This window comes from Cataglyphis hispanica, chromosome 3, assembly GCF_021464435.1.
Source record: "Cataglyphis hispanica isolate Lineage 1 chromosome 3, ULB_Chis1_1.0, whole genome shotgun sequence".
Lineage (NCBI taxonomy): Eukaryota > Metazoa > Arthropoda > Insecta > Hymenoptera > Formicidae > Cataglyphis > Cataglyphis hispanica.
The window spans coordinates 3,082,767-3,107,775 of NC_065956.1; the positions used below are offsets into that span (position 1 = coordinate 3,082,767).

The 25,009-nt window shown below is 29.3% G+C and overlaps 9 protein-coding genes across 11 annotated transcripts; 3 read left to right on the forward strand and 6 right to left on the reverse strand.

Moving 5' to 3' along the window:
• Window positions 1-134: 134 nt before the first annotated feature.
• On the reverse strand, window positions 135-1,092 carry LOC126848303 (N-alpha-acetyltransferase 10). The gene is made up of 2 exons (XM_050589090.1): window positions 504-1,092; window positions 135-308 (listed from the first exon to the last, which is right to left on the reverse strand). The coding sequence occupies exon 1, from the start codon at window positions 1,090-1,092 to the stop codon at window positions 538-540; it is 555 nt and encodes a 184-aa protein (XP_050445047.1). The 3' UTR covers window positions 135-308; window positions 504-537.
• A 57-nt stretch (window positions 1,093-1,149) lies between these two features.
• Window positions 1,150-2,126, reverse strand: LOC126848304 (small integral membrane protein 13). Its single transcript, XM_050589092.1, has 2 exons — window positions 1,826-2,126; window positions 1,150-1,298 (listed from the first exon to the last, which is right to left on the reverse strand). The coding sequence occupies exons 1-2, from the start codon at window positions 1,905-1,907 to the stop codon at window positions 1,159-1,161; spliced, it is 222 nt and encodes a 73-aa protein (XP_050445049.1). The 5' UTR covers window positions 1,908-2,126; the 3' UTR covers window positions 1,150-1,158.
• A 754-nt stretch (window positions 2,127-2,880) lies between these two features.
• Window positions 2,881-4,087, reverse strand: LOC126848302 (protein TSSC4). Its single transcript, XM_050589089.1, has 2 exons — window positions 3,865-4,087; window positions 2,881-3,782 (listed from the first exon to the last, which is right to left on the reverse strand). The coding sequence occupies exon 2, from the start codon at window positions 3,751-3,753 to the stop codon at window positions 3,022-3,024; it is 732 nt and encodes a 243-aa protein (XP_050445046.1). The 5' UTR covers window positions 3,754-3,782; window positions 3,865-4,087; the 3' UTR covers window positions 2,881-3,021.
• A 262-nt stretch (window positions 4,088-4,349) lies between these two features.
• LOC126848294 (golgin subfamily A member 2-like) lies at window positions 4,350-9,485 on the forward strand. Its single transcript, XM_050589077.1, has 13 exons — window positions 4,350-4,583; window positions 4,927-5,019; window positions 5,283-5,849; window positions 5,963-6,158; window positions 6,413-6,578; window positions 6,662-6,803; window positions 6,872-7,051; window positions 7,122-7,340; window positions 7,419-7,604; window positions 7,793-8,044; window positions 8,238-8,562; window positions 8,772-8,978; window positions 9,083-9,485. The coding sequence occupies exons 1-13, from the start codon at window positions 4,539-4,541 to the stop codon at window positions 9,274-9,276; spliced, it is 2,772 nt and encodes a 923-aa protein (XP_050445034.1). The 5' UTR covers window positions 4,350-4,538; the 3' UTR covers window positions 9,277-9,485.
• On the reverse strand, window positions 9,276-10,639 carry LOC126848298 (60S ribosomal protein L35). Of its 2 annotated transcripts, XM_050589085.1 has the most exons (4): window positions 10,504-10,639; window positions 9,971-10,107; window positions 9,629-9,866; window positions 9,276-9,524 (listed from the first exon to the last, which is right to left on the reverse strand). In XM_050589085.1, exons 1-3 carry the CDS (start codon window positions 10,504-10,506, stop codon window positions 9,635-9,637), a joined length of 372 nt encoding a protein of 123 aa, XP_050445042.1. In that variant the 5' UTR covers window positions 10,507-10,639; the 3' UTR covers window positions 9,276-9,524; window positions 9,629-9,634. The 2 variants fall into 2 exon arrangements, with proteins under 2 accessions (XP_050445042.1, XP_050445041.1); XM_050589084.1 differs by lacking the exon at window positions 9,276-9,524 and having other exon boundaries at window positions 9,587-9,866.
• A 299-nt stretch (window positions 10,640-10,938) lies between these two features.
• Window positions 10,939-12,656, forward strand: LOC126848296 (DNA/RNA-binding protein KIN17). Its single transcript, XM_050589081.1, has 2 exons — window positions 10,939-11,593; window positions 11,694-12,656. The coding sequence occupies exons 1-2, from the start codon at window positions 11,188-11,190 to the stop codon at window positions 12,476-12,478; spliced, it is 1,191 nt and encodes a 396-aa protein (XP_050445038.1). The 5' UTR covers window positions 10,939-11,187; the 3' UTR covers window positions 12,479-12,656.
• A 314-nt stretch (window positions 12,657-12,970) lies between these two features.
• On the reverse strand, window positions 12,971-14,656 carry LOC126848297 (uncharacterized). 2 transcript variants are annotated; one of them, XM_050589083.1, is made up of 2 exons: window positions 14,517-14,656; window positions 12,971-13,939 (listed from the first exon to the last, which is right to left on the reverse strand). In XM_050589083.1, exon 2 carries the CDS (start codon window positions 13,918-13,920, stop codon window positions 13,258-13,260), a length of 663 nt encoding a protein of 220 aa, XP_050445040.1. In that variant the 5' UTR covers window positions 13,921-13,939; window positions 14,517-14,656; the 3' UTR covers window positions 12,971-13,257. The 2 variants fall into 2 exon arrangements, with proteins under 2 accessions (XP_050445040.1, XP_050445039.1); XM_050589082.1 differs by having other exon boundaries at window positions 12,974-13,939; window positions 14,444-14,587.
• On the forward strand, window positions 14,609-19,567 carry LOC126848295 (protein KRI1 homolog). Its single transcript, XM_050589080.1, has 9 exons — window positions 14,609-14,756; window positions 15,084-15,163; window positions 15,367-15,774; window positions 15,994-16,310; window positions 16,436-16,617; window positions 16,708-16,967; window positions 17,081-17,344; window positions 17,454-17,611; window positions 17,683-19,567. Exons 1-9 carry the CDS (start codon window positions 14,648-14,650, stop codon window positions 18,284-18,286), a joined length of 2,382 nt encoding a protein of 793 aa, XP_050445037.1. The 5' UTR covers window positions 14,609-14,647; the 3' UTR covers window positions 18,287-19,567.
• A 127-nt stretch (window positions 19,568-19,694) lies between these two features.
• LOC126848299 (putative gustatory receptor 28b) lies at window positions 19,695-23,471 on the reverse strand. The gene is made up of 7 exons (XM_050589086.1): window positions 23,040-23,471; window positions 22,518-22,786; window positions 22,047-22,229; window positions 21,530-21,779; window positions 21,276-21,344; window positions 21,095-21,184; window positions 19,695-20,634 (listed from the first exon to the last, which is right to left on the reverse strand). The coding sequence occupies exons 1-7, from the start codon at window positions 23,400-23,402 to the stop codon at window positions 20,491-20,493; spliced, it is 1,368 nt and encodes a 455-aa protein (XP_050445043.1). The 5' UTR covers window positions 23,403-23,471; the 3' UTR covers window positions 19,695-20,490.
• Between the last annotated feature and the right edge of the window lie 1,538 nt (window positions 23,472-25,009).

The window sequence follows — 25,009 nt, forward strand, 5'->3', positions numbered from 1 at the left end:
TCTTTTTCAATAACATTTTAACAACACCTTGAAAAATTAATTTTGCATATTGGCACATTACTTGTACATTATAGTTTCGTTCATACAATAAAGTCTCAAGAGAGAGAAGAAAAAGATCGTGAAAAATAAGACAATTATTTCAGAAATTCCTTTATTCTTTATGTTACAATTTATCAATTTTTATTACATTTTGATGTGTGAACGAAACTCGCATACAATATATATCTATGCAATAAACTGTCAATTGACAGATAAAACAGCCCCAAAGTCCAATCTCCCTCTATTGTGCAAATCTCAACAAGTAGTTTCTGTGCATAGTTGTACATAAAACATTTTTATCAATATGTACCTAGTCAGAATTTGATAAGTAGAAGCTCCATAAGAAATAACTTTATATATTGATAATTATTTTCAATTAATCGGTATTTGACAATCTCTACTTATATTCCTTAGCAGAAAATATTAAATGGATGTGTTTTCAAGTTTCGATTTTAAGAACCAACCTGGTTTTGACAGCAACAGTGATGATGGACAGACCTACGAGTGATCACCACAACATCTGCCAAGGTGTGTATGAACATTGCCCTCCTTGTGTGCTCTGTCTCTAAGAGCCTTTTCATGATGAAAGCTAGTGAGATCTCGCTTCATTGCATAAGCATCTTCACCATCTGCATAATATTTTGGCTCTACCTCAGATACTTCAAATTGCAAACTGCTTGTGTACAAGTTAAGAGCTGCACGATTACTTCTGCGGACATGCAATGAAACGTACTTTGCTCCAAAACATTCCACCATCGCCCTAGATGCCTGATTCATCAATTTCTGTGCAATTCCTAATCTTCTATGAGAACGTTTCACTGCCAAACTGGTAATATGTCCATGGGGATTGTCTTCGCAATCTTCCTCCATCTTGGCGAGCACATATCCTACTATTCTTCCTTTCTCATCTTCAGCTACATAACTTAGCTGCGGCCAAGAAAGAGCATGGTACAGATAGTACTTCATCTGATAATTTTCAGGTAAGCATTGCAAATTACAATGCTGTATATTTAACAAGTCTTCTGTAGTTGCACAACGTATATTTACAGACATCTTAGTCAGATATGTTTTGTCTTATGCAGTCGTTCATATAAATGTAATAGCGTTAATATTGTCTAGTTAATCACGGCGAAGTTTCTTGATGCGTGAGCGACCGTTCTTCAAATCATTAACGGATGACGACTCGCTCATTCCTTTCCCAGTCAGTTCTCTTACAAAGCGGAATCGCGATAGGAAGAACGTCCAGACTAAGTACCACCCTGTGACAAAAGAAATTACTATATTAATATTAATTCGATATTAAAGCAATAATAATATAAAATATATAAATTATATTCACTAACTTTTATAATGTCCGAATTCAAAACAATTGAGATTTATTTACATGATTAAATAGCTAATCTAAATTCTTATCTAATTTATTAACTTTTATAGATTCAAGTATTATAATTTCATACTCAAATAAATTTTACAATATACTGTTCTTCGAAAGAACGATGTAAATATATCGATCATGATAATGCAAGTAAGATATGCTAATCAGAAATAGACAGGGAAATAATAGAGGGAACATAAAAAAAAAGTTGCATTAAATTTATAAATTATTAAAACGTGTTGGATGCCTGTCTGCATTTATACATATAGTGTATGTACATAAATAATGATTAATTCAGTACAACGTAAAATAGGAGAGGCTACTTTCGCACAACCTCCCTTGCAAGCCGAGAAATTTCCGATGCTATGATTACGTCATACTTCATGATGATTGTTAATGTGAGTTGCTTACCCATCAAAACGAGGAGGAATACTATCAGTAGACTGAATATCACGGAGAATGCCGCGAGGAAAATTTCCATCGGGATTTCCATCAAGAAATGAAAGAAAAAAAAATTCGAAAAAGAGAAAAGAAAGTTTTGTACTCTATATACCTATAACTACATTAGCGAAAATTTCACGTAAACGGAATAATCGTGGTCACGATATAAAAGGACGAAAGTTCAAGAGCGACACGATAACAACGCATGAGCTTTCACCTATCTCTCGAAACGGGCACACGCCATTTTGAAAATCGAAGAGTTGAGGTTATAATTCCCCCCCTTGCACCCGCAATTCATAAGTCATAAATGCATAAGCTTTATGTTTCACCACAATTGTAATGCGTTTTCATTTACGACACTTACCAAAGTTCAACAATAGTTCAGATAGATATTACTTTCACGAGACTTTGAAACTTTTACGCCGGTGAATGGTTCTGCCGACAGGAAGCACACTTAATCCAACACCCAACAGATGCCAATGCCATGAAGTTGCATCAATTTTTGGCGCGTTCGAATCATATTCGTATCTAGATATTTATATATCATGACTGTTGATCATGACAGAATAAGAAATGGTAAAACAGCTGTTTTTGACATGTATGTGTATATGTGTACACATACATAATTATTAATGTATAAAATAATTACTAATATAATTTTTATATTTCAGATAAGACGAGAAAAAACACAATTTATTCAATCATTGAATTGTGGGAACTAATATAATGGAATATAAGTATGTTAAGATCAAAAGTAAAAAATCATCTTCAAAAAATATACATAAAGATATATAATGCTTATTATTTATATGTAATTGAAATACGTTATTTGAAATTTTATTAAAAATTTTATTAATTTTATTTATTCTTAAAAACGGCAACACAGTGTAATATAGTAATGAAATTTTTATCTTTTATATTGAAATAAAACTATATATCTACAATCTTTTTATACATATAACAACAAAAACAAAGTATGTATAAGATGGTGATCAAAAGATTGTATGTGAAAAACATAATAATATTTGTTAATTATTTTTATTTTCTTTTATCTTTTTTTGATATTAAGATAATATTAAGATAAAATTAAAATAAGATAGTACTATATAGTATTATAAGTATATATAAGATAGTATATATAAACATTTGTGGACAATGATTTTATATTAAACATCTCTGTTATCTTCTTCTTCATCTGGTTCTTGTAAATGATCTAATCTAAGTTGTTTTGAACGATCAACTTTAACCACAGGTCTGTTTTGTTTAGATATTTTCTTCGGTCTCTGTCCAACTACATATTCTGGCAAGATAATCTTACTACTTTTGAATACAAGTGTGCTGTCTGTAACAATTGCTTTAGAGTTTTCTGCCACATCTTTGATCTGTGGTTTTCTAAACCTTATTTGTGATGTTGATATTTGTTTCTTAGATTTAAATTCCACAGAATCTTGCAAATCTGATTCAAATTCAATATCCATCTTTTCTTCACATTGATCAACTTCTTCATTTTCTCTGCGTGCTTTCAGTTCTTTTAGAAATGACATAGCAGCTTGCATATTGCTGCGTTCCGTCATGTCTTCGCTAGATACATCATCCAGACTATACTTGACCCATTTGTGTGGATTCCTATGATAGTCTGGAATATTTCTGAAATTCGCGCGCGGTGCTGGACCCTCGGGACGTTTAAAGATACTCTCCTTGCCGCGAAATCTTTTAGTCTCTCTCTTTTGTTTTTGATCGTCTCTCAAAATTAAACTTCTTTCGCAATCATCCACCTCAGATATGACACGTTTATTACAACTGTTTTCGGCAATCGAAAGCTGATCAAATAATAATCTCTGTCTATTGGCGAATGCTGCGTCGCCACCACGTAGAATAAAGTTAGCAGATGTATGCATTTTTGAAAATATGATGATGATACACCTCACTATAAATTATTCAATTTATAAACTCAACACACGTCTCTTTGAAAATATTAAATAAATATATAAATATCACGCATTTCAAACCTTCAAGCCGTCAATTTTTAAATTTTTTTTTCTATGACGTTGCTTCCAGCTCTATGGAGCTATAATGCCTATTTGCTCCAAAATATAAAATATGAGAATAATTCAAGTATTAAATAATTCTATCCGTTTTTAAAATGAAATTAAAAACAACTCTGAGTCAATTCAGCGATTATTTTTATGCGGTTATGTCGGAGACCATTGGAGACACTGCTTGCCAACTTGCCAATAGCGTTATTACTAATTGTAAGTGTAAGTCATGATGTACAAATGTCTAGATGAGATACGCTCGGAAGTGCCTGATGTCAAAGCATGCAGTAGCAAAAGCGTTTCGATGGATGAAATTTCGAACTATTTGACGGACCAATCAGAATAAAGGAATCTTTGCTCTTTCGTTTTCATCGATTAATCAGACGACTCGAAACTCTCGTAGCATCAAAACACACCCAATTGCCTTGAAAGTGAATGTGAGGTATGTGTGATGACAATTATGACAAGCTTATTTGTCACGTAAATGTGTAGCGCTAGCTGTAGCGGTACACGTAGACGTGACATAACCCTTCCGCCTATTCTTCGTCTCCCCACAATATTTTTCAATTTGACGATGTAAATCGTTTTTAGAATTTTTTATGCGACGTGACATTTGATGAGCACCGTGTAACGAAAGTTTTCGCACGATGAATCTGAATAAAACAGAGAAACTGTTGGCTGCTAAAAAGAAGGTAATGTGTCACGGATGATCGTTGACAATTTTCGGAGCTATATTATACATATATATTCTATATAAGTAGCTAGCTGAATTAATTAATATGCAGCGATGCGGGAGTAATATCTTATAGTGTGTCAATTTTTTTATTGACACAAGTAAATTAATATAAGTATAAAATAAAGATAGTATAAAATAAAGCTGTTATCAAGTTTTTAAAAAGTTTACAAACTTTTAAATGTTGCAAACATTAGAATAGAATATAAGAATAGTTTATCTCTTATTTTTTATTTTATTCAATTTTTAATTTTTGAGGACTTATTTTAATTTATAATTTTTCTTTATGATTTTTATTACAGCTAAAGGAATTCCAATTACAAAAAAGATTGCAAGCACAAGAGGTCTCAAACAAACAGCAAGATGCAAATATAATAGATGGATCCATATCACAGGTAATAATTTCATGATGATAATATATATTTTATATGATAATGATTTATAATTAATAAATATTATATGCTGTTTCTTAAAAATATAAATGCATATTTATTATATAAACTTAATTAACAATCTTTATTTTATGAAACATATTTATAATATAACTATGAATCATTTTTATAATATAACTTTACATATAAAAATAATATTATTAAATTTTACAATTAAGATTCAGATATTTTATGTATAAAAATTTTTATATTTGAATAATGTTTAGTGCCAAACAAGTTGCCAAACTATAGAAGTGGATAAACCTTATGATCAAAATAATGACAATGAGATCAAACAAACAAACAACTTAGTCCAATCTGAGGAACATCTGGATAAAATAAACATTGTACATAAGGAAGGAAATGTATTGAATCATACTTTTGATTCTAGTGATACTAATAACTTAAAAGATACAACAGAAAGCGACAGTAAAATTGCAACAAATGAAAGAACAGAAAAGAACTTTCCTGTTTTGGAAAATTGTTTAGAAAACACTGTATTATATGAAAGTGCTGATAAAGACTCTGCACATCTTCAGGCAGATTCACAGTTTATGGAAAATGATGACAGATACAACTTAAATATAGTGGCATCTAATGGACCATCAACAGTGCAAACAGAACATTTATTAGAAATGGCTTCAGAAGTCGCTAATGTGCTTACTGATGATGCAGATCATAGTGATCCATCTTTGTTTGACATTGATTTGAAGTGCCGCAATCAATTCTTAACAACTTGTCTGGAAGAGCAGAGACAACTTGTGAATGATTTACACATTCAAGTCAGTCGTTACGTGAGTAAATAGTTTAAATATATATAATATCTAATAGTTTAATTTGCATATGCTCTGTAATTATTATATTATATTATATTTAATTTCATTGTTGTTATGTGTGAAAACAATAGCATAGTAGAATTGCTGAATTGGAAGAAATTCTTGCTACAAAAGATTCCGAGTTTGAAGCCAAACTTGTTCGCGAAATAAATCCTTTGAAGGAGCAATTGCAAATTCATACACAAACTACTGGCATTTTGATAGCAGAAAAAGCAGAACTCACAGCAGCTTTGGCGCAAAGTCAGAGGACTGCAAAACAAAATGCAGGTTAATATATTTGTAAAATATCTAAATGTTTAAAATTTATTCTGAAAATATTTTAAATATTAATGATATTGCTATAATTAAATCTTTGATCTAAGTGAAAATCTGTAAGTCAGTATATCATTAAGCACTGATCATTAACCCTATCATTCAAATAATAATACTAAAGCTCATATTAACCTAAATATTCTCTCTCAGATTTTCTAAAAAAAAAGTTGCTGATTGTTATTTTATTTAAATATATCTCTGATATTTAGAGGAATTAGAAGAGATGAGTGGAAAACTGAAACATAGCCAACTTCGTATTAATGAGCTTGAAAAAGAGTTAGCTCAAACAAGAAGTAATTCTACTGACACTCAGAAAAATGCTCAGCAAATACAACAGATTTATGATGAACTTGAGAAAAAATATTATGAACTCAGGTATTACACATATGGGCATTAAATTTTTTTGCTAAAATCATTTAATTTAAATACATATTGCAAAATAATTCATTTGTTTGCAGAAAAGAAAAGGAAGATTTGGAATTAGAAACTTCAGAATTAAAACAAAAGTTGAATTTAAAAAATACTGAATTTATTAGTCTGCAACAAGAATTTCAAGAGAAAGCAGCCTTACTTTCTTTAAATGAATTAAAAATACAACAGGTAATTGTGCATGATTATTCTTGAAGATTGCAATCTTATCCCAAAACTAATAAATAATTTGATTATAGTTAACTGATACATCACAAACATTAGAGTCTCAGCATCAAACTGTCACAGTATTGGAACAACAATTGGCTCAAATGAGAGAAACTTTACGGCTAGTGAATAACGAAAAAGATGAAACCAATAGACAATATCAGAATTACATACGACAATTGGATGCACAACAAGCGAAATTGCTTAATGAGGTACATGTAACATGCTCTATTATAAAATATTAAAAAATAAAATTATAGAAAACTAAATAAATAATTACAGATTGAAAATGGAAACAAAATGATCAGTGATTTAGAAAGCAGAGAGAAAAGTTATGTACAACGTTTATCAGATTTAGAACAGCAACTTCAACATGAAAAACAAAAAAATGAATCTTTACTTCCATTGCAAGATCGTAATGATGAGATAAATACTTTAATGAAAAATATCGAGGAATTGACTGCGCGGGAAGAAAAACTTCATACTATATTATCCGAAAAAGTAAAAACATGCTCAAAAAATAGCAGCTTATAAAAAAACTTGTAGAAAAAATGATTTTTGATAACATAACGTTTTTAGGAAATGGAAATTGAAATGTTAATAAAAGAAGTGCAAGAATTACGAGATACAAAAGATGATGGAGCAGATGCAGTAAAATTGGTACAAGCTCTTGAAAGCGAAAAACTTGGCGCATCTAGAGCCGTTTTACAAAATCAACAATTGAAGGAGCAATTAACTGAAATGGAAAATGCTTTTGTCACACTGGTGAGCTACACAATGTACATCAATATGATTTTATTTTTTACTATGATCGTTTTTTATTTAGAAAAAAATTTTATTTATTTTATAGTATATATATATTTTATATATTTTATATTTATTTTATATATTTGTTTATTAAAAAATTTTTTTCATCTAGTTTAAAAAAAAATTTATAAGTGTTCTTTTTTCAGAGTAATGACAAATTAGATTTGACAGAACAACTTCAAGCTGAACGAAATATTGGCAGAAAATTAAACGCAAGATTAAATGCAGTTGAAACCGAAATGGATAATTTAAAAGAGGAATTGAAGGAAAAAGAAACATTTTTAATAGAATTAGAAAAAGAAAAATTGCAGAATGCTCAAATTGCAGATCAAATGCAACATTATCAAGCACAATCTCATCATGCCCATACACTCCAACAAGAACTGCAAAATACTTTGGTAATTTCTGAAATTTTTAATAATTTCTCAATTTAAATTATTTATATATAAATTATTTATATAATATTAAATTATTTATATAATATATTAATTCTTCTTGTTTTTTCCATATAAAAACAATGTAATTAACATAATAACTTTATATCAAAGTTATAACAATATCATTTATATATTTACAATTTACATATTATAGATTTGTATAGAGAATTTAAAAAAAGAAAATGAAGAACTTGCAAAGAAATTGGAAAACAAAGTGCAAGAAGAGACACGTTTGTCCAAAGAATCTGAGAATGTTAACAAAGATCAGTCTACAATTAATGAACAAAACCATGATGATATTGTAACAACGCAAAACTTATCACTGCCAGAAAATAAAAATGCTTTAAATGATTCTGAGCCTCTTATAAAATTAGAAAAAAGGTTTAAAGAAACAATGGAAAAAGTCGCTGAATTAACTGATGAAAAACAGAGATTGGAACATCTTGTTCTTCAACTCCAAGGTGAAACAGAAACTATAGGTAAGCTATATTTTTAATCAAAGAATTGACATTAATTTTTCAGATATATTTATAGCAGGCAATTATTTAAAAATATTAATTTTTATTTTCATGTATATATGTGTGATAGCGGGAAGTTGTGTGAAATAATATGTTATTTTTTTGTACGTGAACTGCATTGATAGATTATAAAGTTGGTTTATCTTGATTAATTGTATATATTTATACAGGAGAATACATTACTTTATATCAAAAACAACGAGCAATTCTAGGAGAGAGATGGAAGGAAAGAGAACAAACCTTTCGTCAATTAGTAGAGCAACGTAATCAGCAACAAGAACAATTACATAAATTAAAAGTATTAGTAACTGAATTGCTGAAAAAACATCCTGAAACATTGATAAATTCTACAGAAACTTGTATGGATTATCATAAAAGTAAATATATATCTAATAGAATTTTTTTAAATATTTTTAAATAATATTTGAAATATTTTCATATTTGTGTTTCATTCATATTTATATGTATATATTCTTTACAGAAATCAATGTTGATAATTCTGCACTCTCTGAAAATGAAAAGCTAGAGAATACAGAATTACCATTAATTGAAGATAAAACAGCGTCGGAGATTCTCGATGTTCTGTCAGAAATCAAAGATTGTAAAGATGCATGTATTATAGAACCTAATTTTCATCCATGTCCATGGTGTTCTGGAAGACTAATTACTGTGTAATCATTAATAATAAATTTATTTTAATCTTGTTATAATAATAAAATATCATATTTGTGCAATATATAGTGATGTAGAACATAATACTTGTATATAAAAGATTTTAGGTCTTTTTTAATCATCTGTATTGATTCCTTGTAAAAGTGTAAGATTTTTGTCTAAAGAATTGCTTTATAAATATACAGTGCCTTGAATAGTTTTGCAGATATAATTTTTTTCTTGTATTTATATCTGTCAAGAGAAATACCTTCCTAAGATCATAAAAAGAAACAATCACCAGTTTTTCTTTTTTTTTGTAAATAAACACTCAATATTATTATGAAATTTTTATTTTTTATATTAATTAAAAACATACATGTTATTATGCCTTCAAAGCATACTTTCTCTGTGGAAATGCAGAATGCTTGCGTATTTCCTTCAACGGTTTTCTGCTTGCCTGATAGGGAGTAAGAACACGACGTAGAGCCCTAGTTTTCTTGGGCCTCAAATCAAGAGGCTTGTATTTTTTGTTTTTATAAAATAAACGAAGATTTCCCTTTTGCTTCTGGTGCATAATAATATACACTCGTGCAATAGCCTTTCTTACGACACGACTGCAATAAAAATTAAAGATACTCATAAAAATATGTAACTTATATTATTATATAGAAAAATATTACAGGCTATACATAAAATTAGTTTTACATAATGAACTTACATCTTGGATAATTTTGATGCAGCTCCTCCTGTTACTTTAGCCACTCTTAAAGTGGTCAATTCTGTCTTGAGCTGCTCGAGCTGCTTCAGCAACTCTTTCTTGTCTTTGGTCCTTAATTCGGAACATTTTACCTTCGCCTAAAATAATTCAACACATGTTAAAAGCATCTTCACCTATTGCACATAACTTTTGAAATGTTGTACACATTTGAAATGTTGTACACATTATTATTAGAAATCTGATTAATCGTTTGATTTTTTCCATTAATTGCTATCCAGAAAACACATTTTTTTTTTTAATTTTTCGTTCAATCCATAATTTAACAATTGTTTAACGACGCTATTTAACGTTGTTTCGAATAGGTTACGTGATACAATTTTTCTTGCCAATAAAGTTGAAAAAAGCATAATTATCAATCGTTTTATTAAATCGATTAAATCATATTTATTCCATAATTTTTATGAAATAATCGAAATACACTAGCCAGTGATGTTTTACATAAATCCGGATTATTATTTTACACATTTACTAACCATCTTGATCCGATTTCCTTTCAGCAAGAAAAAGAAATATAGAAAGAGATGAAGAAGGAGCTGTTGGCTATTGAACGTGAAATGTTGAAAAGAACTAAAATCAGAATAGCCAACATAAGAAAGGTACTATAATATCGAAAAATACAAAAGACTGAAATCTATACTGGAATCGTATGGCGTTTTCAATTGCGTTGTCACTGCCAATAAAAGACTTCAGTTCATAGTAAAATATAGTGATTAATTGATCTAGGTTGGAATAACTTATCCATTCGAAAACGTCAATAAACATATAAAACCGTTGTCACACTATGCATTGCAGACGCGGATCGGAGTTGGATTACGGTCGACTCTCCAATTAGAGCAAACATGCAATGACGTCATTAAAACCTGCTACATTCGAAAGCGCTATAAAGCGATAATCAATGGTTTAAATCATTACATGTCTACATGATGAGTTTTAGAACGCATCAATATTGCAAATACGAAAATATATGATTTCAAAGACGAATATAAAGAGAAAGAAGAAAAGTGAACAAGAGAAAGGGCGGGAAGGGAGTGAATAATAATATATTATAACTAGAGGATTATGAAAAAAATCCTACAACTCTAGGTTCTAGGTTTGCAATCTTGATATTGCATCCTGAAGAGCACGATAATCAGTACAGAGGAAGAAGAATATAAACAATGGGAAAACACGAAGTAGGCACACCAAAATATATTGCTAATAAGATCAAAGCCAAAGGATTACAGAAGCTGAGATGGTATTGTCAAATGTGTCAGAAACAATGCCGAGACGAAAATGGATTCAAATGCCACACGATGTCAGAATCACACCATCGTCAACTGTTACTATTCGCCGAGAACGCTCATCGATATATGGATCAATTCTCACGAGAATTTTCCCAAGGATATCTGAATTTATTAAAGAGACAATTCGGTACAAGACGAGTACCAGCAAACCGAGTATACCAGGAATACATCTCTGACAGAGGACATATACACATGAATGCGACTCAGTGGCTTACTTTAACAGCATTTGTTAAATGGCTTGGACGTAGTGGACAGTGTGTTGTGGATGAAACGGAAAAAGGTTTGTTATCAAAATTTCTGTTTATTATTCTTAACAAATGAGGAATTTAATCCATAAATAAAATTTTAAATTTTATAAAATCTGTCCTTTTATTTTTCAGGCTGGTATGTTACATATATTGATAGGGATCCTGAGACACTCGCTGCACAGGAGAGAAAAGCAAAGAAAGAAAAAATGGAAAAGGACGATGAGGAGCGAATGATGGATTTTATTGAAAAGCAAGTAGAGAGAGAGAAGACAAAACATGATGCACAGGAAGAAGAAAATGAAACATTCAAAACACCATTAATGCGTTCTGAGAATGATGCACCTTTAGTACTTGATATAAAGTTGAAACCAAAACCAAAGTTGCTACCTGTGTTCAATATAAAACAAGAGAAAAAAGATGAAAATACTAGCAATCAAGACAAACCAGGTTCTAGCAAAATACTTGACGAAAAAGATAGGAAATCAAAAAGATCCAATCATGATAATGAGACAGGATCTGTCAAGAAGTTAAAGAGTGACAATAATCTTCCTGCAATTGAAGGTTGGCTTAAGAAAGGTTTAATGGTTAAGGTAACCACAAAAAGTCTAAGTGACAAATATTATAAAGCTAAAGGTATTGTTCAATCAGTTGAAAAAGATGGTTTTGTCGCTAAAGTGAAACTAAAGACACCAGAAGAAGTTGATGGACATATTATACGACTGGATCAAGAATACTTGGAGACAGTAATTCCTGCAATAGGGAAAGAAGTCTTGATTCTTTGGGGAAAGCATAAAGACAAGATAGCAATAGTAAAGAAATTACATATTGAACATTACAGTATAGATGTTGAACTCAAAAAAGATAAAAAAATTGTGGAAAAGCTTCCATATGAACAAGTATGCAAGTATGTAGATTGAAGAATATTGTGTGGAAAAAAACAATATATTTTAATATCATTTAATAATATCCTGCATTACTTATTGCATTAATCTAAAGAGCACCTGTGTACAAACAACTAATATAAGGTATGAAGGAAACATGGAACTTTATATATAAAATTTTTTACTGTTTAGGAAACAATTTTTTGCAAAATATCAATTTAAGACAACTTTATTGATATTATTATATTAACTGCATTATCAATTAATTATTTATTATTAATTAGTTTTTAATGTGTTATTTTATACATATATATGTATAGGATAAAAAGATATATGAAATTATAGACTAATTAAGAATATCTTATCATATAGATACTAAAACATTGTAATTTGAATTTCAAATTTATTACAATGATGATTTTAAGATAAATTTGCCTTTTTAAGGATTTTTGTATATTATATGTATATAAAATCTATCAAAACTATACTGTAGAAGAAATATTATTTATTTCATTACTTATAAGAGAGAAAGTGGAAGAATTAGGAAATACAATATTTACAATACACAAAACGAATTTAAAGAATTTAAAAAATTGAGAAAAAAAATTCGATTTTAATTTTATATATATTTTATGAAGAATATGTGTAATTAGTATATGATTATTTATATATTAGTTAAAGTTAACTTTTAACTGTTTATAACAATACCTAATGTATAGAATAAACGGATAATATATTAGGAACATTTCTGTGCAATAGATAGAAGAAACCAAGATACAATATAAATAGCAATTAAATATAATACATGAACAATTCTATACAGTTTTGCAGATCATTCGTTCACGCACATATGGTACTGGAAAACATTCTTTATCGAGTAAAACAGTACGACCATTAATATTAAATAATACATCCCCTGTATGTTTACGCTTAAATTTCGGCACAGCAGTGCCTTCGCCGAATGTTACTATTTGTTTTTTACCCAATATCGAAGGCACGAACACTGCTTTGTATAATTTCTCTACAGGGTTATGATAAATTCTAAATGGAATCATTCTACTACATAATATAAGTGAGATAGATATGGCAAAAGTAAAGAGTATTATGCCTACCCTACCAAGTTTACTTAGAGGCTTTATCATACCACCATTGCTAAATGTTGTTTTCACTTCTTCTTCCACTGGTGGATTTACATAAATTATATATCCTGCAAGACACACACTAAAAATAACACCTACGCATCCACCATAAAATGCAATAGTAGTAATTATATTGATAATTCTTTGCTCTCTATATATGATTTTGTAATCACTGCTTATATTGTCCTTAAGTCTAAAGTTCCGTTCTGCAATGATATTTGTCCTATTAGTGTAATGCTGATGATAATTTCTTGTGACTTTAGTTACAGATCCAAAAATTATGTTCCTGTAAAAAGTAGTTCGGCACAAAATGGGGGCTTTGTTCAAAATACAGGCCATTCTTGTATAGTCCAAAATTCTGTAATTTTAAATATAAATATGTATATATATGTATGCATGTCTATGTGTACATAAACAAATATGAATACTTAAATTTATTCCATTGTAATCAATATACATATAACTATTTTTATTATTTTTTTAACTTTTTTAATATATACATCTTTTTTAAGATATTACTATTTATAATCATTTACAAAAACATTACTACAATAGTATTTCAATTTATTTACTACATACAATATATATATTTATAAAGTAAGCATGATTGTTTATATCTATATAATTAATTATGTCTATATATTTATATATACTTGTATATATAATGGAAAAATATCTAAGTTTAAATCCTGAAAAATTAAACAGTTAGAGTTAAAGCAAACTATATTTTGAAAAACTTCTATCTTTTCATATATATTTGAAAAATACGGAAAAGAGTTAATTGATATTTGTAAAATAATAAAAATTTTATTCCGTCATACTCGATTATTAATTAAATCTAAAATGAAAGATTTTTACTCACATTCGTATAAGTTAAATATTTCTCAACAATATTATAATATTTTTTTTTTAACAAGATTTCAATAAAATCATACCACACGTAGAGTAGAACGTGTATCATCGACACGTTTAATTAAAACTGGTCAAAAATTAGGTTATCTCGCCAGTGCAACGTGCAACACTTGCAGTTCAATGCGTTGATTAGCATTCGCTTCTATTAATTAATATGTCGTTATTTAATGATGATAATTCGGACTCCGAAGCAGAATTAAAGATAAATACGGAATATGCCAGCATTTACGATAACTTTCGTCAAAAAGAGGAATTACATAAACGTGAGTATAAACAGCTACAACCCTAATCTGCACGTCTCGAAAATAGAAGGAAAAACTATAAATTATATTATAAACAAAATTTAATTTAATTTGCTATATATAAGAGATAACATAGCTAAGTTATAAAAAAATACTATTTAGTAGCTATTTAATTAATAATTACTTGTGTAACAATATTAGCTTAATACATTCAATTCATATAGTTTATAGATGTAGGGGTAAAATTAAATATAAGCTAATGTATTTTATAAATTAAGTAATATATATATATATATATATATATATATATATATATATATATATATAATAATTTGATGTACCTTGCAGTAAAGGCAAAATATGGAGAGGATGCTGCAGCTTCAGATGATGAATCCAGCGACAGCAGTTCATCAGATGATGATGAAAACGTATGTTGATTTTTTAAACAAATTTTTAACAAGTTGCTAGTTGCTTTTATGATTGAATATATTTATTAAATATTTTTAAATTTGTTTTTAAAAAATAAAGAATTTTGTTTTTCATCTTTTTCTTTGTATACTTTACAACAAAAATGGCATATATAATATAAATGCTAATTGATTTCAAACAATAATTAATTTTTTTTTTTTAGATCCACAATTCACAGTTTGATAAGGAATTCCTTATAACTTTGGCTTGTTTGAAAAGTGAGGATCCACGTATTTATGATGAAAAAATTAAATTCTTTAGTGATATCACTATACCTGATATATCAGAAGATACTGAAGCAAATGAACAGGGAAAGAAGAAATCAAAGAAAGAAAAAGCTCTTTTTTTACGTGATTACGAACGTAAAATCATAATGGAAAGAGATGGACGTTTCAGTAGCAGTGAAGATGAAGATGACACAAGACAAAAAACTAAATCTAAAATGCCCACTTATGTAGAGGAACAAGAACAATTAAGAGATAGTTTTAAACATGTTCTAAAAGATGAAAATGAAGATGAAGATACTGATCTTCTACAGATAAAACAAAAGACAGAGGATGAAAAATATAAGGTATTTAATTATTAATTATTTTATATATATTATCTTTTATTTTATCTTATAATTTTTAATAGTTTTTAATTGTAAGATTTTAAATAGTAAGATTATTTTTATATATCTTATAAAAATAACGATAAAATATAAGGAAGATACTGTAGATTAGAAAAGATAATTTATTATTTTTAACACTATATATTATTATGTAAAATTGTCATTGTTTTACTACTTTAGGAAGAAGAGTCATATAAGGAATGGTTGAAAGGTCAAGAGGTGAAGATAGATCCCAAAGACGAGGAAGTGCTCAAACCATTGCGTGAATTTTGGTCAGATCCTAATTTGGATGCAAATGAAAAGTTTTTAAGAGATTATGTTCTAAACAATAAGTATATGAAAAATGAGTCTTATACTACAGACTTAAAATATAATGAGATGATTCATGATAGTGATGAGAATTTGTCAGAAGATGAAAAAACTATCCAGAAGCAAGAAGAATTTGAACGCAAATACAATTTTAGATTTGAAGAACCTGATCAAGAATTTATCAAAAAGTACGTTTTATTATCATATGATTACATGTTAATATGTAATTATATGTTTACATGTTTTACATTATACATTTATACAAATGCATTACTTAATTTTTGTTTATTTATGAAATTTACATTTCATTAAGATATCCACGAACAATGGAAAATTCAATGCGAAAGAAAGATACACGCAGAGCACAGAAAAGGGCAGAAGTTAGACAAAGAAAAGAGGAAGAAAAACAACGAAAAAAGGAGGAATTAAAGCAATTAAAAGCATTGAAAAGAAAAGAAATAGAAGAAAAGATAGAAAAGTTAAAAGAAATCACAGGTAAGATGAGATTTTTTAACCTTCAATATTTGTTAAACTTATATGAAATTGTTGAATCACTTTTTTCTACTATGTTCATACTAATTATAGGAAATAATGATATGCATTTCGAAAATGTTGATTTTGATGCTGATTTTGATCCAAATGAACATGACAAGAAAATGAAAGAACTTTTCAATGATGAATATTATGCTGGTGGTGAAGATGAAAATCAAAAGCCAGAATTTCCTGAGATTGATGATGAATTGGATATTGAGCCTACATGGGACAAATATGACCCAACAACAGATGAAATTGATATGAAAGCTATGTCATATGAAGAACCTCATTGTGAAGATCCAGATTTTAATGTATTTACTATAATTTATTATATATATATATATATATATATATATATATATATATATATATATATTGCCGATATATTTATTGATGTATTTTGTAGAAACTTTACTAATTACAGATGGATGCTGATTACGACGAATCTCGAAATTTGCAATCCGAACTCATTGAGAATACGAAAAAAAGAAAACGAAGAAGGCGCTCTAAATTCGCTGAACTTATTGCAAAGAAGAAACCAAAATTTGATCCAAAACAATATTCTTCTTACAAAGAGTATTTTGATCAATATTACTCATTGGATTATGAGGATATGATTGGAGATTTGCCTTGTAGATTTAAATATAGAAAAGTCGTGCCAAATGATTATGGATTAAGTGTTGAAGAAGTAATATTTATATACAATTTTTTTAGATAATTTATTATAAAATCAAGAAAATTATTTGTAATTACATTAATTTTCATAATTTAATTTAATATACATTTTATTTTTCAAGATTTTAATGGCTGATGATAAAGAGTTAAACAAATGGTGCCCTTTAAGAAGAGCTCTTAGATATAAATCAGAACATGTGGAAGAGAATGATGTTCGAATGTATAAACAAAAGGCTGCAAATGAAGCAAATAAACAAAAAATTCTGAAAAGTTTGTATATGTAAGTGTTACATGATTAAAAATATGCATTATATTTACTAGATCGTATGTTAATCGCGTATTTTTGTATAGCAATCCAGAAGAAAAAGCTAAAGAAGAAAAAGATAAAGCTGTCCTTGAGCAAATTGATACTAGCAGTAAGAAGCGCAAGCGAAAGAAGAAAATTAAGATTAATAGTCCTAATGTGAAATTTATTAATACCGATAATATTTCTAAGAAAAAAATAATGAATATTGCAGAAAACAATGCAGAAAATAATTCTCATGGTAATAAAAATGATGAAAGGGATGCACAAGATAAAAATGTAGTGAATAAAAATGAAAAACGAAAACGAGAAAACAAATTAAGAGACGATGATAACAGACCAGATGGTAATAAACCTAAGAAAATGAAGACAGATAAAGCGGGAAGGGAAGATTCTCGAATAAAAACGGATAACGTTAACATTAATATAGAAAACAATGGAAAGATAGCATCTCTCTCTGCCGAGAAATCCACAAACGTTCGGAAGAAAAACAAGAATAACAATTCTCAATTGAATAAAGCGAAGATCGGTAAACGCAAATCAAATAATGATGATCCAATGATGTCCTTGGGAACAGAAAGATTAAAAGCATACGGAATAAGCGCTAAGAAATTTAAAAATAAGTTGAAATATGACAATAAAAAATTGTGAACGTAAATTTGTATATCTGTGTATATCTGTAGATATACGGTTTTAAATTCTATGTAGTATATAATAGAGTATATAATATTTTTCCACTCTACTTAGTATTTTTAAGTTTATTTCTTTGTATATCTCTAATTGCATTGTAAAGTTACAGCAAAAGGATGAATATGTCGATTGTATATGTAAGTAGTTTGATGGAAAGCAAAGATATATATGCATACAAATGCAAGAGTGGAAAGGGAACAACGGTCGGCGACTGCGCGCATCCTGCGAGTAGGAGTGGTCTCTGGAATTAAGGCGGATCCGCTCTCAGATGATAAACGACATTTGCGGATTATTAGGATTGTAGACTGCTGTTTGTGTTTGCCTTTCCTCAATTTCCATCTCTAATCCAGCCCGTATGCTTCGGTCGGGAGAAAAATGTACCCCATTGATCCGGCACGATGTACAGATTTCACTTACCGAGTATTCGTATCTTTTTTCTCGACTGCATGATTATAAAGAGATCGTATAATTATAATTTAAAAGATTTTAATTATACACTGTAATCGTTTTTAAAAATCATAATGTTTGAAATGATATATGAATCTCTCAGAAATATTCGCGCTGATCAACTTTTTTATAACTTTCTTAATTCTATCAGAATATTAATCATATGCTCTAGTGCTAAGATTAAAAAACTTGACAAATTTGCAGGTTTAAAATATTTATATTCAAATATAAAAATATTTTCTTTTATTATGCAATATTTTACTTATTTTATATAATACTAAAGAATAAGTAAAAATCGATTATCAAATTGAAGAAAATGTAGCCGTGTGTAATTTTAAAGGAAGATCACTCGAGGAAAAGGATGTGTAATAACAATATCGTATCGTCGATAATGTATTCGAGATGTCTCTTAAGAATTTTATTTAACAGAAGGGGACACATTGGTTGGCATCCATTCGAACCGGCCCGCACTCAAACCCTCTTTCTCCCCTGGGCACAATAAATCAATCCCTTTAGCTCGAGACGAGAGTACCGTGTAGTAGCAGGTGGCTCGTGACGGCTACCTACGTTCGCGCCCTTAATTCCCAATTAATGTTATCCTCGATGTAAACGGCCTCTGTACATCCCCCTTGTTCAGGAGATCTATACGTTCGAATATGTTTTCTATAAATAATGTATTGAAGGAAACACCGTGAGTTTCATTAGAATGTGACCGATCGCGTTTTGTGAAGAATTCTCTAATAATATTTCAACTCCCTTTATTTTACACAAAAATAAAATCGCGTGTACTTTTAATTAATTTTTTAAATAATTTTTCACAATTTTTATAAGCTTTAAAATACAAAAAGAAAGTAACTAAAGGTAACATGAAATTTGCGCATGTATCGAAAAAGTATAAAATCTCATCACACGCGCGCGTGTGCATTGCTTGAATATATTAAATATTATATAAAATATAAATTATATATAGAGAAAAATATATTAATGTTATGTAAAAGTCATATCAACCTAAACTTATAGAGAGAGAAAAAAGAAGTTTGGAAGAGAATTCGAGAATCGCGCGAAGGTTTCACGTAACGCATTACACGTGTAATTGATTGGGAATAGGAAGCTGCTTCGACCAAGTTAGACTCTATTAAATTACGGGAGGACCGAATTTCACGGACTAACGCCTCCATCTGGATAGTAGTCGAGCAGGGTAAGTGCACTTGGGGTAGTGTAATTGACACAATATCCTCGTCGGCCTTCTAATTGGCGGAAAATCGTCAGGGTGAATCGGTCATCGGATTCTCGTTAACCGATCAGACAATTAAACACTTTGCGATATCATTTCTTTATTTGCCTTTGATATCGCCAAAATAAGAATGTAGATTTTTTTTTTTAAATAACAGTTATAAAGCACGTATTATAAAATTAATTTATAACGCTCTATAAATCTTCTGCACCTACCCTGTTTATAAAAAACGAGAGAAAGCAAAAATAATCACACCCACTTGTATATTTATAAAAAGATATATAATACACTTTATTAAATATTTCAATTTTTGTAATATATATTTTTCCGTGAAAGAGAGATTTAACAGCAAACGCTTCTTTTCCTTTTTGCATTACAAATGCACACAAAATATACATATTTTAAAACTATTACACACAAACTTTTGATTTTTTAAATCTTTCCGGATCAGTAAAAAATGTCATGCGTAAAATATTTGTATTTGTTAATAAACATAAGTTGTAAGAGTATTAAATGTAGTTAAACTTGTTTCATTGCTCAGTATGGAAGTATTTTTCATAGAATTTGACTGCGGTAGGTCTCCAACTTGGATGAGAATTACGAGATACGTGGTGACTGAGCCAATGACCTAAAAAAAAAATAAAAAATTTGATAATTTTTATTATACATTTTTACTTAAAAATTTTTTTGTCTCTCTCTCTTTCTCTCTTTCTTAAACGTAGAGCAATTTCTGAATTAGATTATATTTTAATCTGTTTCATACATATACGGGTCTAACATTATCACGTTACATATGCATGCGAGATTTTATAACTAATCATTAATTACCTTAAATTACAGGTATAGAAATTATAAGATTTAGATTAAAATATAGAATGATAAAGTAGATGAAAATAAAAACTAATTTAAGGAATAAGATGTTATTAGAATGGAAATTAAAATAAAATATATCAATTAACATACATCGACAGTTCACATAATTACGTAGAGATTTAATATTTTATATATATATAATAATCTGTAAAGCTATCATTTTATATTCGAATATTTTACATATTAAATTTACAGATAAAATTTACATAACTTACCCCGTGAATAAATGTATGGTCCAGATTAAAAAATCCACACGCCGTAAAAATCAACGGATTTTGTATCAATTGCAAAGTGAAGTCCCGTATCTAAAAAAAAAATTACTTAAATATTAATTTACGTTTTATCTTCTTGTGTTATATTTGATTAATTAATTTAATGAGACGATAAGGAGCTTGCCTCCGCGCGAAATTCTTTGCTGGTGGATGGCTCGTACAATTCACAGATTATATCACCTGTATTCGCGGCCTGTGGAAATTGTGACGAATGTATTTAAACATTACATTTGTGATCTTATGTACATATAACGACATAATCTATTCTCTTTTTTTAACACTTAACGAATTTAAGACAATTAATATTTGTCTAATTGTAAGAAATAGGTTGAAAATATGTTACTATTTTCAAATACTGAAAACTTTTTCAATGCTTGCCTCAATGCTTGCCAAAGCGCACATATGATTTATTATGAGGACCTTCGACGCGTAGAATAGAATCCAGCCGACGACCTGTACCATTTCCTGTCGCAATACCTCTGCGCTGATTTGCAGCCAAAAAATCGAATAAGCGTAATACAGAAGACTAGTGATAAACACGAATGATATCGTCATAGAACAGAGAATCTGTATGCCGTACGCTTCGTTCGTGCTCCTGGTGGCCTTAATTAATTCCAGATGAACTTGCCTTTGTTTAATATAAAGGAGACGAAACTGTCAACTAGCGTCAATCAAATTATTTTGAAAAAACACATCATTGCATTACAATATCATTATGTTGAAACGAAAAACAAAGATGTTGTATATGTGATCATAAAATTAAGAAGAATTTATTTACGTGATAATGATTTTGTTTGTACGTACACATACATATATACATATCACGCGTGTTTTTGAGCGTGCAAAAATCGTGTAAAAGCCTTTATTCAAACGTGCATTGGAATAAAGGTCTCACTTGGCAGCCCTCATCGTGTCGGTGTTCTCCTCGGATCTACGATCCTGTTGCGTCGGGGATGTGAAGGTTTTATTCCACTCATCCTTCATTTTCAGTACCCTTTTATGCTGCGGCGAATCGGGGGTGGTGGTTAACATGCGTTGCAGCAGATTGTTTAGCTGCTCGAATCGAAGCTTCGCGTACCTTTAATTAATTTTCCTTTAGCATAATCGCGGCAAGAGGAAAATATGAGAAATTTCATTGGAAAATGTCATAAATTATAGAAACTTTGCGATTTTTTATAATTATGATATATTTGCATTATAAACGATCAGTCTAAAATTATTAAAAAAAATTTTCTATTTAAATATTTATATTCTCTTTGTATTAAATTATTTTTATATTCAAATGTATAGGAGAATTGGTCTGATATGATTAATTAATTAATTAATTAATTAAGTTCTATTATGTATTCGAAGCAAATTATCATACCTGACCCAGTGCAAAAAGGACACGTCGGTTACATAGAGTAAGGCAACAGGATAATTTACGCCGAGTATAAGAATGATTTTGACATGCATGGGTGTATTTTTTACAAACATTCCCTCGTAATTGATTATAATAGATACGATAAATAATATCCCAATGAATCCAAGTGCGTAAAGTTGATTCAAGTATAATTTCCGATAATTCTTCTGTAATCCCATTTGTTCCATTGTTTTTTCGCACATAGCGATACGCATCATTGCCTCCTTCATACGCTATGAAAATTAGAAAACAAAATACCTATCGATGTTGACAATAATAGCGTATTTTTATTCAAAAACAAAAAAATTCAAAACACGAAACAATCTAATAAATTTAAGAGCTTATTTCGAATTTTTAAAATTGAATAAAAAGAAAAGTGTTTTTAATTTAATATATATATAAGATATATTAAAGTTAATCATGTTAAATTTAAAAACTCTCTTTTATGAATTTACTTTCGCTTACACGATCATCTCTTAAAATTACCTTTCTCCTCAACCAGCCACTAGGGACAAGAAACAACGTGAAACAGATGTTGACGTAGAAAATCGCTCGGAATATCGCAACGCCGAAGTCACTCGCCTTATGCGAAAAGTAGAGATACATATATTCTATCGAAAACTTCATCAAAACGCAATAGATCACCAGACAGACGAACGAGTACGCGATGCTCAGGATCCTTCCACACTTGGTGGTCCAAATTCCTATCCCAAGGACAAAGTTCGCTATGAGCAGCGGCATGATCATCTCCTGTAAGGTCTTTGGTTGGAACATCTTCGATGATTGTAACATTCGACCTGAACAAATAGCACTTTTTGTCGACTTTCTGTCAAACGTGCACATACACATACACACGCGCGCACGCCGCTACTTCGCAGCTGAGAAATGAACGATGAATATCGAGGGTGACTATGTGTCGCTTCGCGTGCTTTAGTGCGGACAGCGTAATGCTAAATGCCACCTTGATAAGTGGTCGATGATAATACGACCGAGGGTGGTCGGTGGTCGAACAAGTGGCGACGGCGCGACCCAAGTAAAGGATATTCGCGATGTCTCGTGATGTCAACGTCTACGTCCCGAAGGATTCGTTCGTCTTATGATCGATATTGACCCGCAAGCGCATTGCGTGAATAGCCTTCGCTATTTTTATAAATAAAAATGCTGTTTTCCAGAATTTCTGAATTTTTCCGTTTTTTCAAAACGCTAGATGTTAATTTCCGTGGAAAATAAATAGATAAATTAAAGAGACATTTTGATAAAAACTCGCATATACACGTTTCATAGGAAATTATACGATTATCTTCAATCATCAAAGAAAGATTAGCTCGACATAATTTTTTCATTTCTTCTACGCTTTTTCTCAATTTTATTCTTATATATGTTTATGATAATTTTAATCAGAAACGCTTGAAAATAAAAAATTGAAATTAATTTCTTATTAAAAATTAAAATATTTATTCTAATGTCTATATATTTTATAGACGTACAGCAGTATGCCTACACACATCGCGTTTTAAATTATTTTTGTAAAAAATATGAGAACGCAAAGTGTGTATTAACCCAATTCAATCATGTTAATTTGTAAGATGTTAAATAATATGATTATAATAATTATTAATGAAATTATGAAATATATAATGACAACTTTAGATAATGACAAAACGCGTGAAATAAGCGACAAATATATCGGGTGCTCGTGATCTTGTAATGGATGAATACCCACGAGACTTTACCGGGGAGATCGATATCGTGCGAAGCTAAAAGCTATCTTATTAACGAAATCGGGAGAGTAAAAAATGTCAGTATTATATACGTAATTGTAAAATAGGAGCTTACAACATACAATAGAATGTTAATAATTTCTTTTTTTATATTATCAAATTATTTTAGTAATTTAGAGAAAATAAATATTTGATATCACTATATTATATCAATAAATTTTATATCAATATATTATCGCAGATAATTATTTCATTAGAAATATATATCTAATTTAATAATTCTGGTAATAATAATTCTCTAATAATATAATTATTGTAAGTATTGTAAAAAACTTCAAGTTTAGAAAGTCATACAATTTGATATGGATCTTGATAACACTGCCAACATGGTAGTAATAAAAGGAAATAAATAGCGAAAATGAAGATGGAATGAAGAGCATATAGTATAAAATGACTTGACATATACATTTCGAATATATGTTTATACGCTCCTGTAATATTTCTATGTCCAACAATTTTTGTCGTAGTTGCAACAAATAATTGGTTTTCAAGGAATATTAAAAAACCTCTAAAAAAAAATATGATATGCAAAAATATTTTCTATTTTATTATTGTTATATTCATGGAATAAGAAGAGATGTGGGGACGATACTATCTGTTCAATTAAGTAGAATGTATTCAATTTTGTATAAAAAGTGTAATATTCTAAAGTTTAATGGCAGACGGTAAAAGAGT

Excerpts from the sequence above, each read along its gene's own strand:
- LOC126848303 (XM_050589090.1), bottom strand. The coding sequence starts at position 1,092 with ATGTCTGTAAATATACGTTGTGCAACTACAGAAGACTTGTTAAATATA.
- LOC126848304 (XM_050589092.1), bottom strand. The coding sequence starts at position 1,907 with ATGGAAATCCCGATGGAAATTTTCCTCGCGGCATTCTCCGTGATATTC. Across the intron at positions 1,299-1,825 it reads ATTCCTCCTCGTTTTGATGG|GGTGGTACTTAGTCTGGACG; the intron begins GTAAGCAACTCA and ends CTTTTGTCACAG.
- LOC126848302 (XM_050589089.1), bottom strand. The coding sequence starts at position 3,753 with ATGCATACATCTGCTAACTTTATTCTACGTGGTGGCGACGCAGCATTC.
- LOC126848294 (XM_050589077.1), top strand. The coding sequence starts at position 4,539 with ATGAATCTGAATAAAACAGAGAAACTGTTGGCTGCTAAAAAGAAG. Across the intron at positions 4,584-4,926 it reads TGTTGGCTGCTAAAAAGAAG|CTAAAGGAATTCCAATTACA; the intron begins GTAATGTGTCAC and ends TTTTTATTACAG. Across the intron at positions 8,045-8,237 it reads AAGAACTGCAAAATACTTTG|ATTTGTATAGAGAATTTAAA; the intron begins GTAATTTCTGAA and ends TACATATTATAG.
- LOC126848298 (XM_050589085.1), bottom strand. Across the intron at positions 9,867-9,970 it reads GCATCAAAATTATCCAAGAT|TCGTGTCGTAAGAAAGGCTA; the intron begins GTAAGTTCATTA and ends TTTTTATTGCAG.
- LOC126848296 (XM_050589081.1), top strand. The coding sequence starts at position 11,188 with ATGGGAAAACACGAAGTAGGCACACCAAAATATATTGCTAATAAGATC. Across the intron at positions 11,594-11,693 it reads TGTGGATGAAACGGAAAAAG|GCTGGTATGTTACATATATT; the intron begins GTTTGTTATCAA and ends TTTATTTTTCAG.
- LOC126848297 (XM_050589083.1), bottom strand. The coding sequence starts at position 13,920 with ATGGCCTGTATTTTGAACAAAGCCCCCATTTTGTGCCGAACTACTTTT.
- LOC126848295 (XM_050589080.1), top strand. The coding sequence starts at position 14,648 with ATGTCGTTATTTAATGATGATAATTCGGACTCCGAAGCAGAATTAAAG. Across the intron at positions 15,164-15,366 it reads CATCAGATGATGATGAAAAC|ATCCACAATTCACAGTTTGA; the intron begins GTATGTTGATTT and ends TTTTTTTTTTAG. Across the intron at positions 17,345-17,453 it reads ATGGATTAAGTGTTGAAGAA|ATTTTAATGGCTGATGATAA; the intron begins GTAATATTTATA and ends TTATTTTTCAAG.
- LOC126848299 (XM_050589086.1), bottom strand. The coding sequence starts at position 23,402 with ATGTGTATGTGCACGTTTGACAGAAAGTCGACAAAAAGTGCTATTTGT. Across the intron at positions 21,780-22,046 it reads GACACGATGAGGGCTGCCAA|GCAAGTTCATCTGGAATTAA; the intron begins GTGAGACCTTTA and ends TATTAAACAAAG. Across the intron at positions 21,345-21,529 it reads GCGCTTTGGCAAGCATTGAG|GCCGCGAATACAGGTGATAT; the intron begins GCAAGCATTGAA and ends CAATTTCCACAG.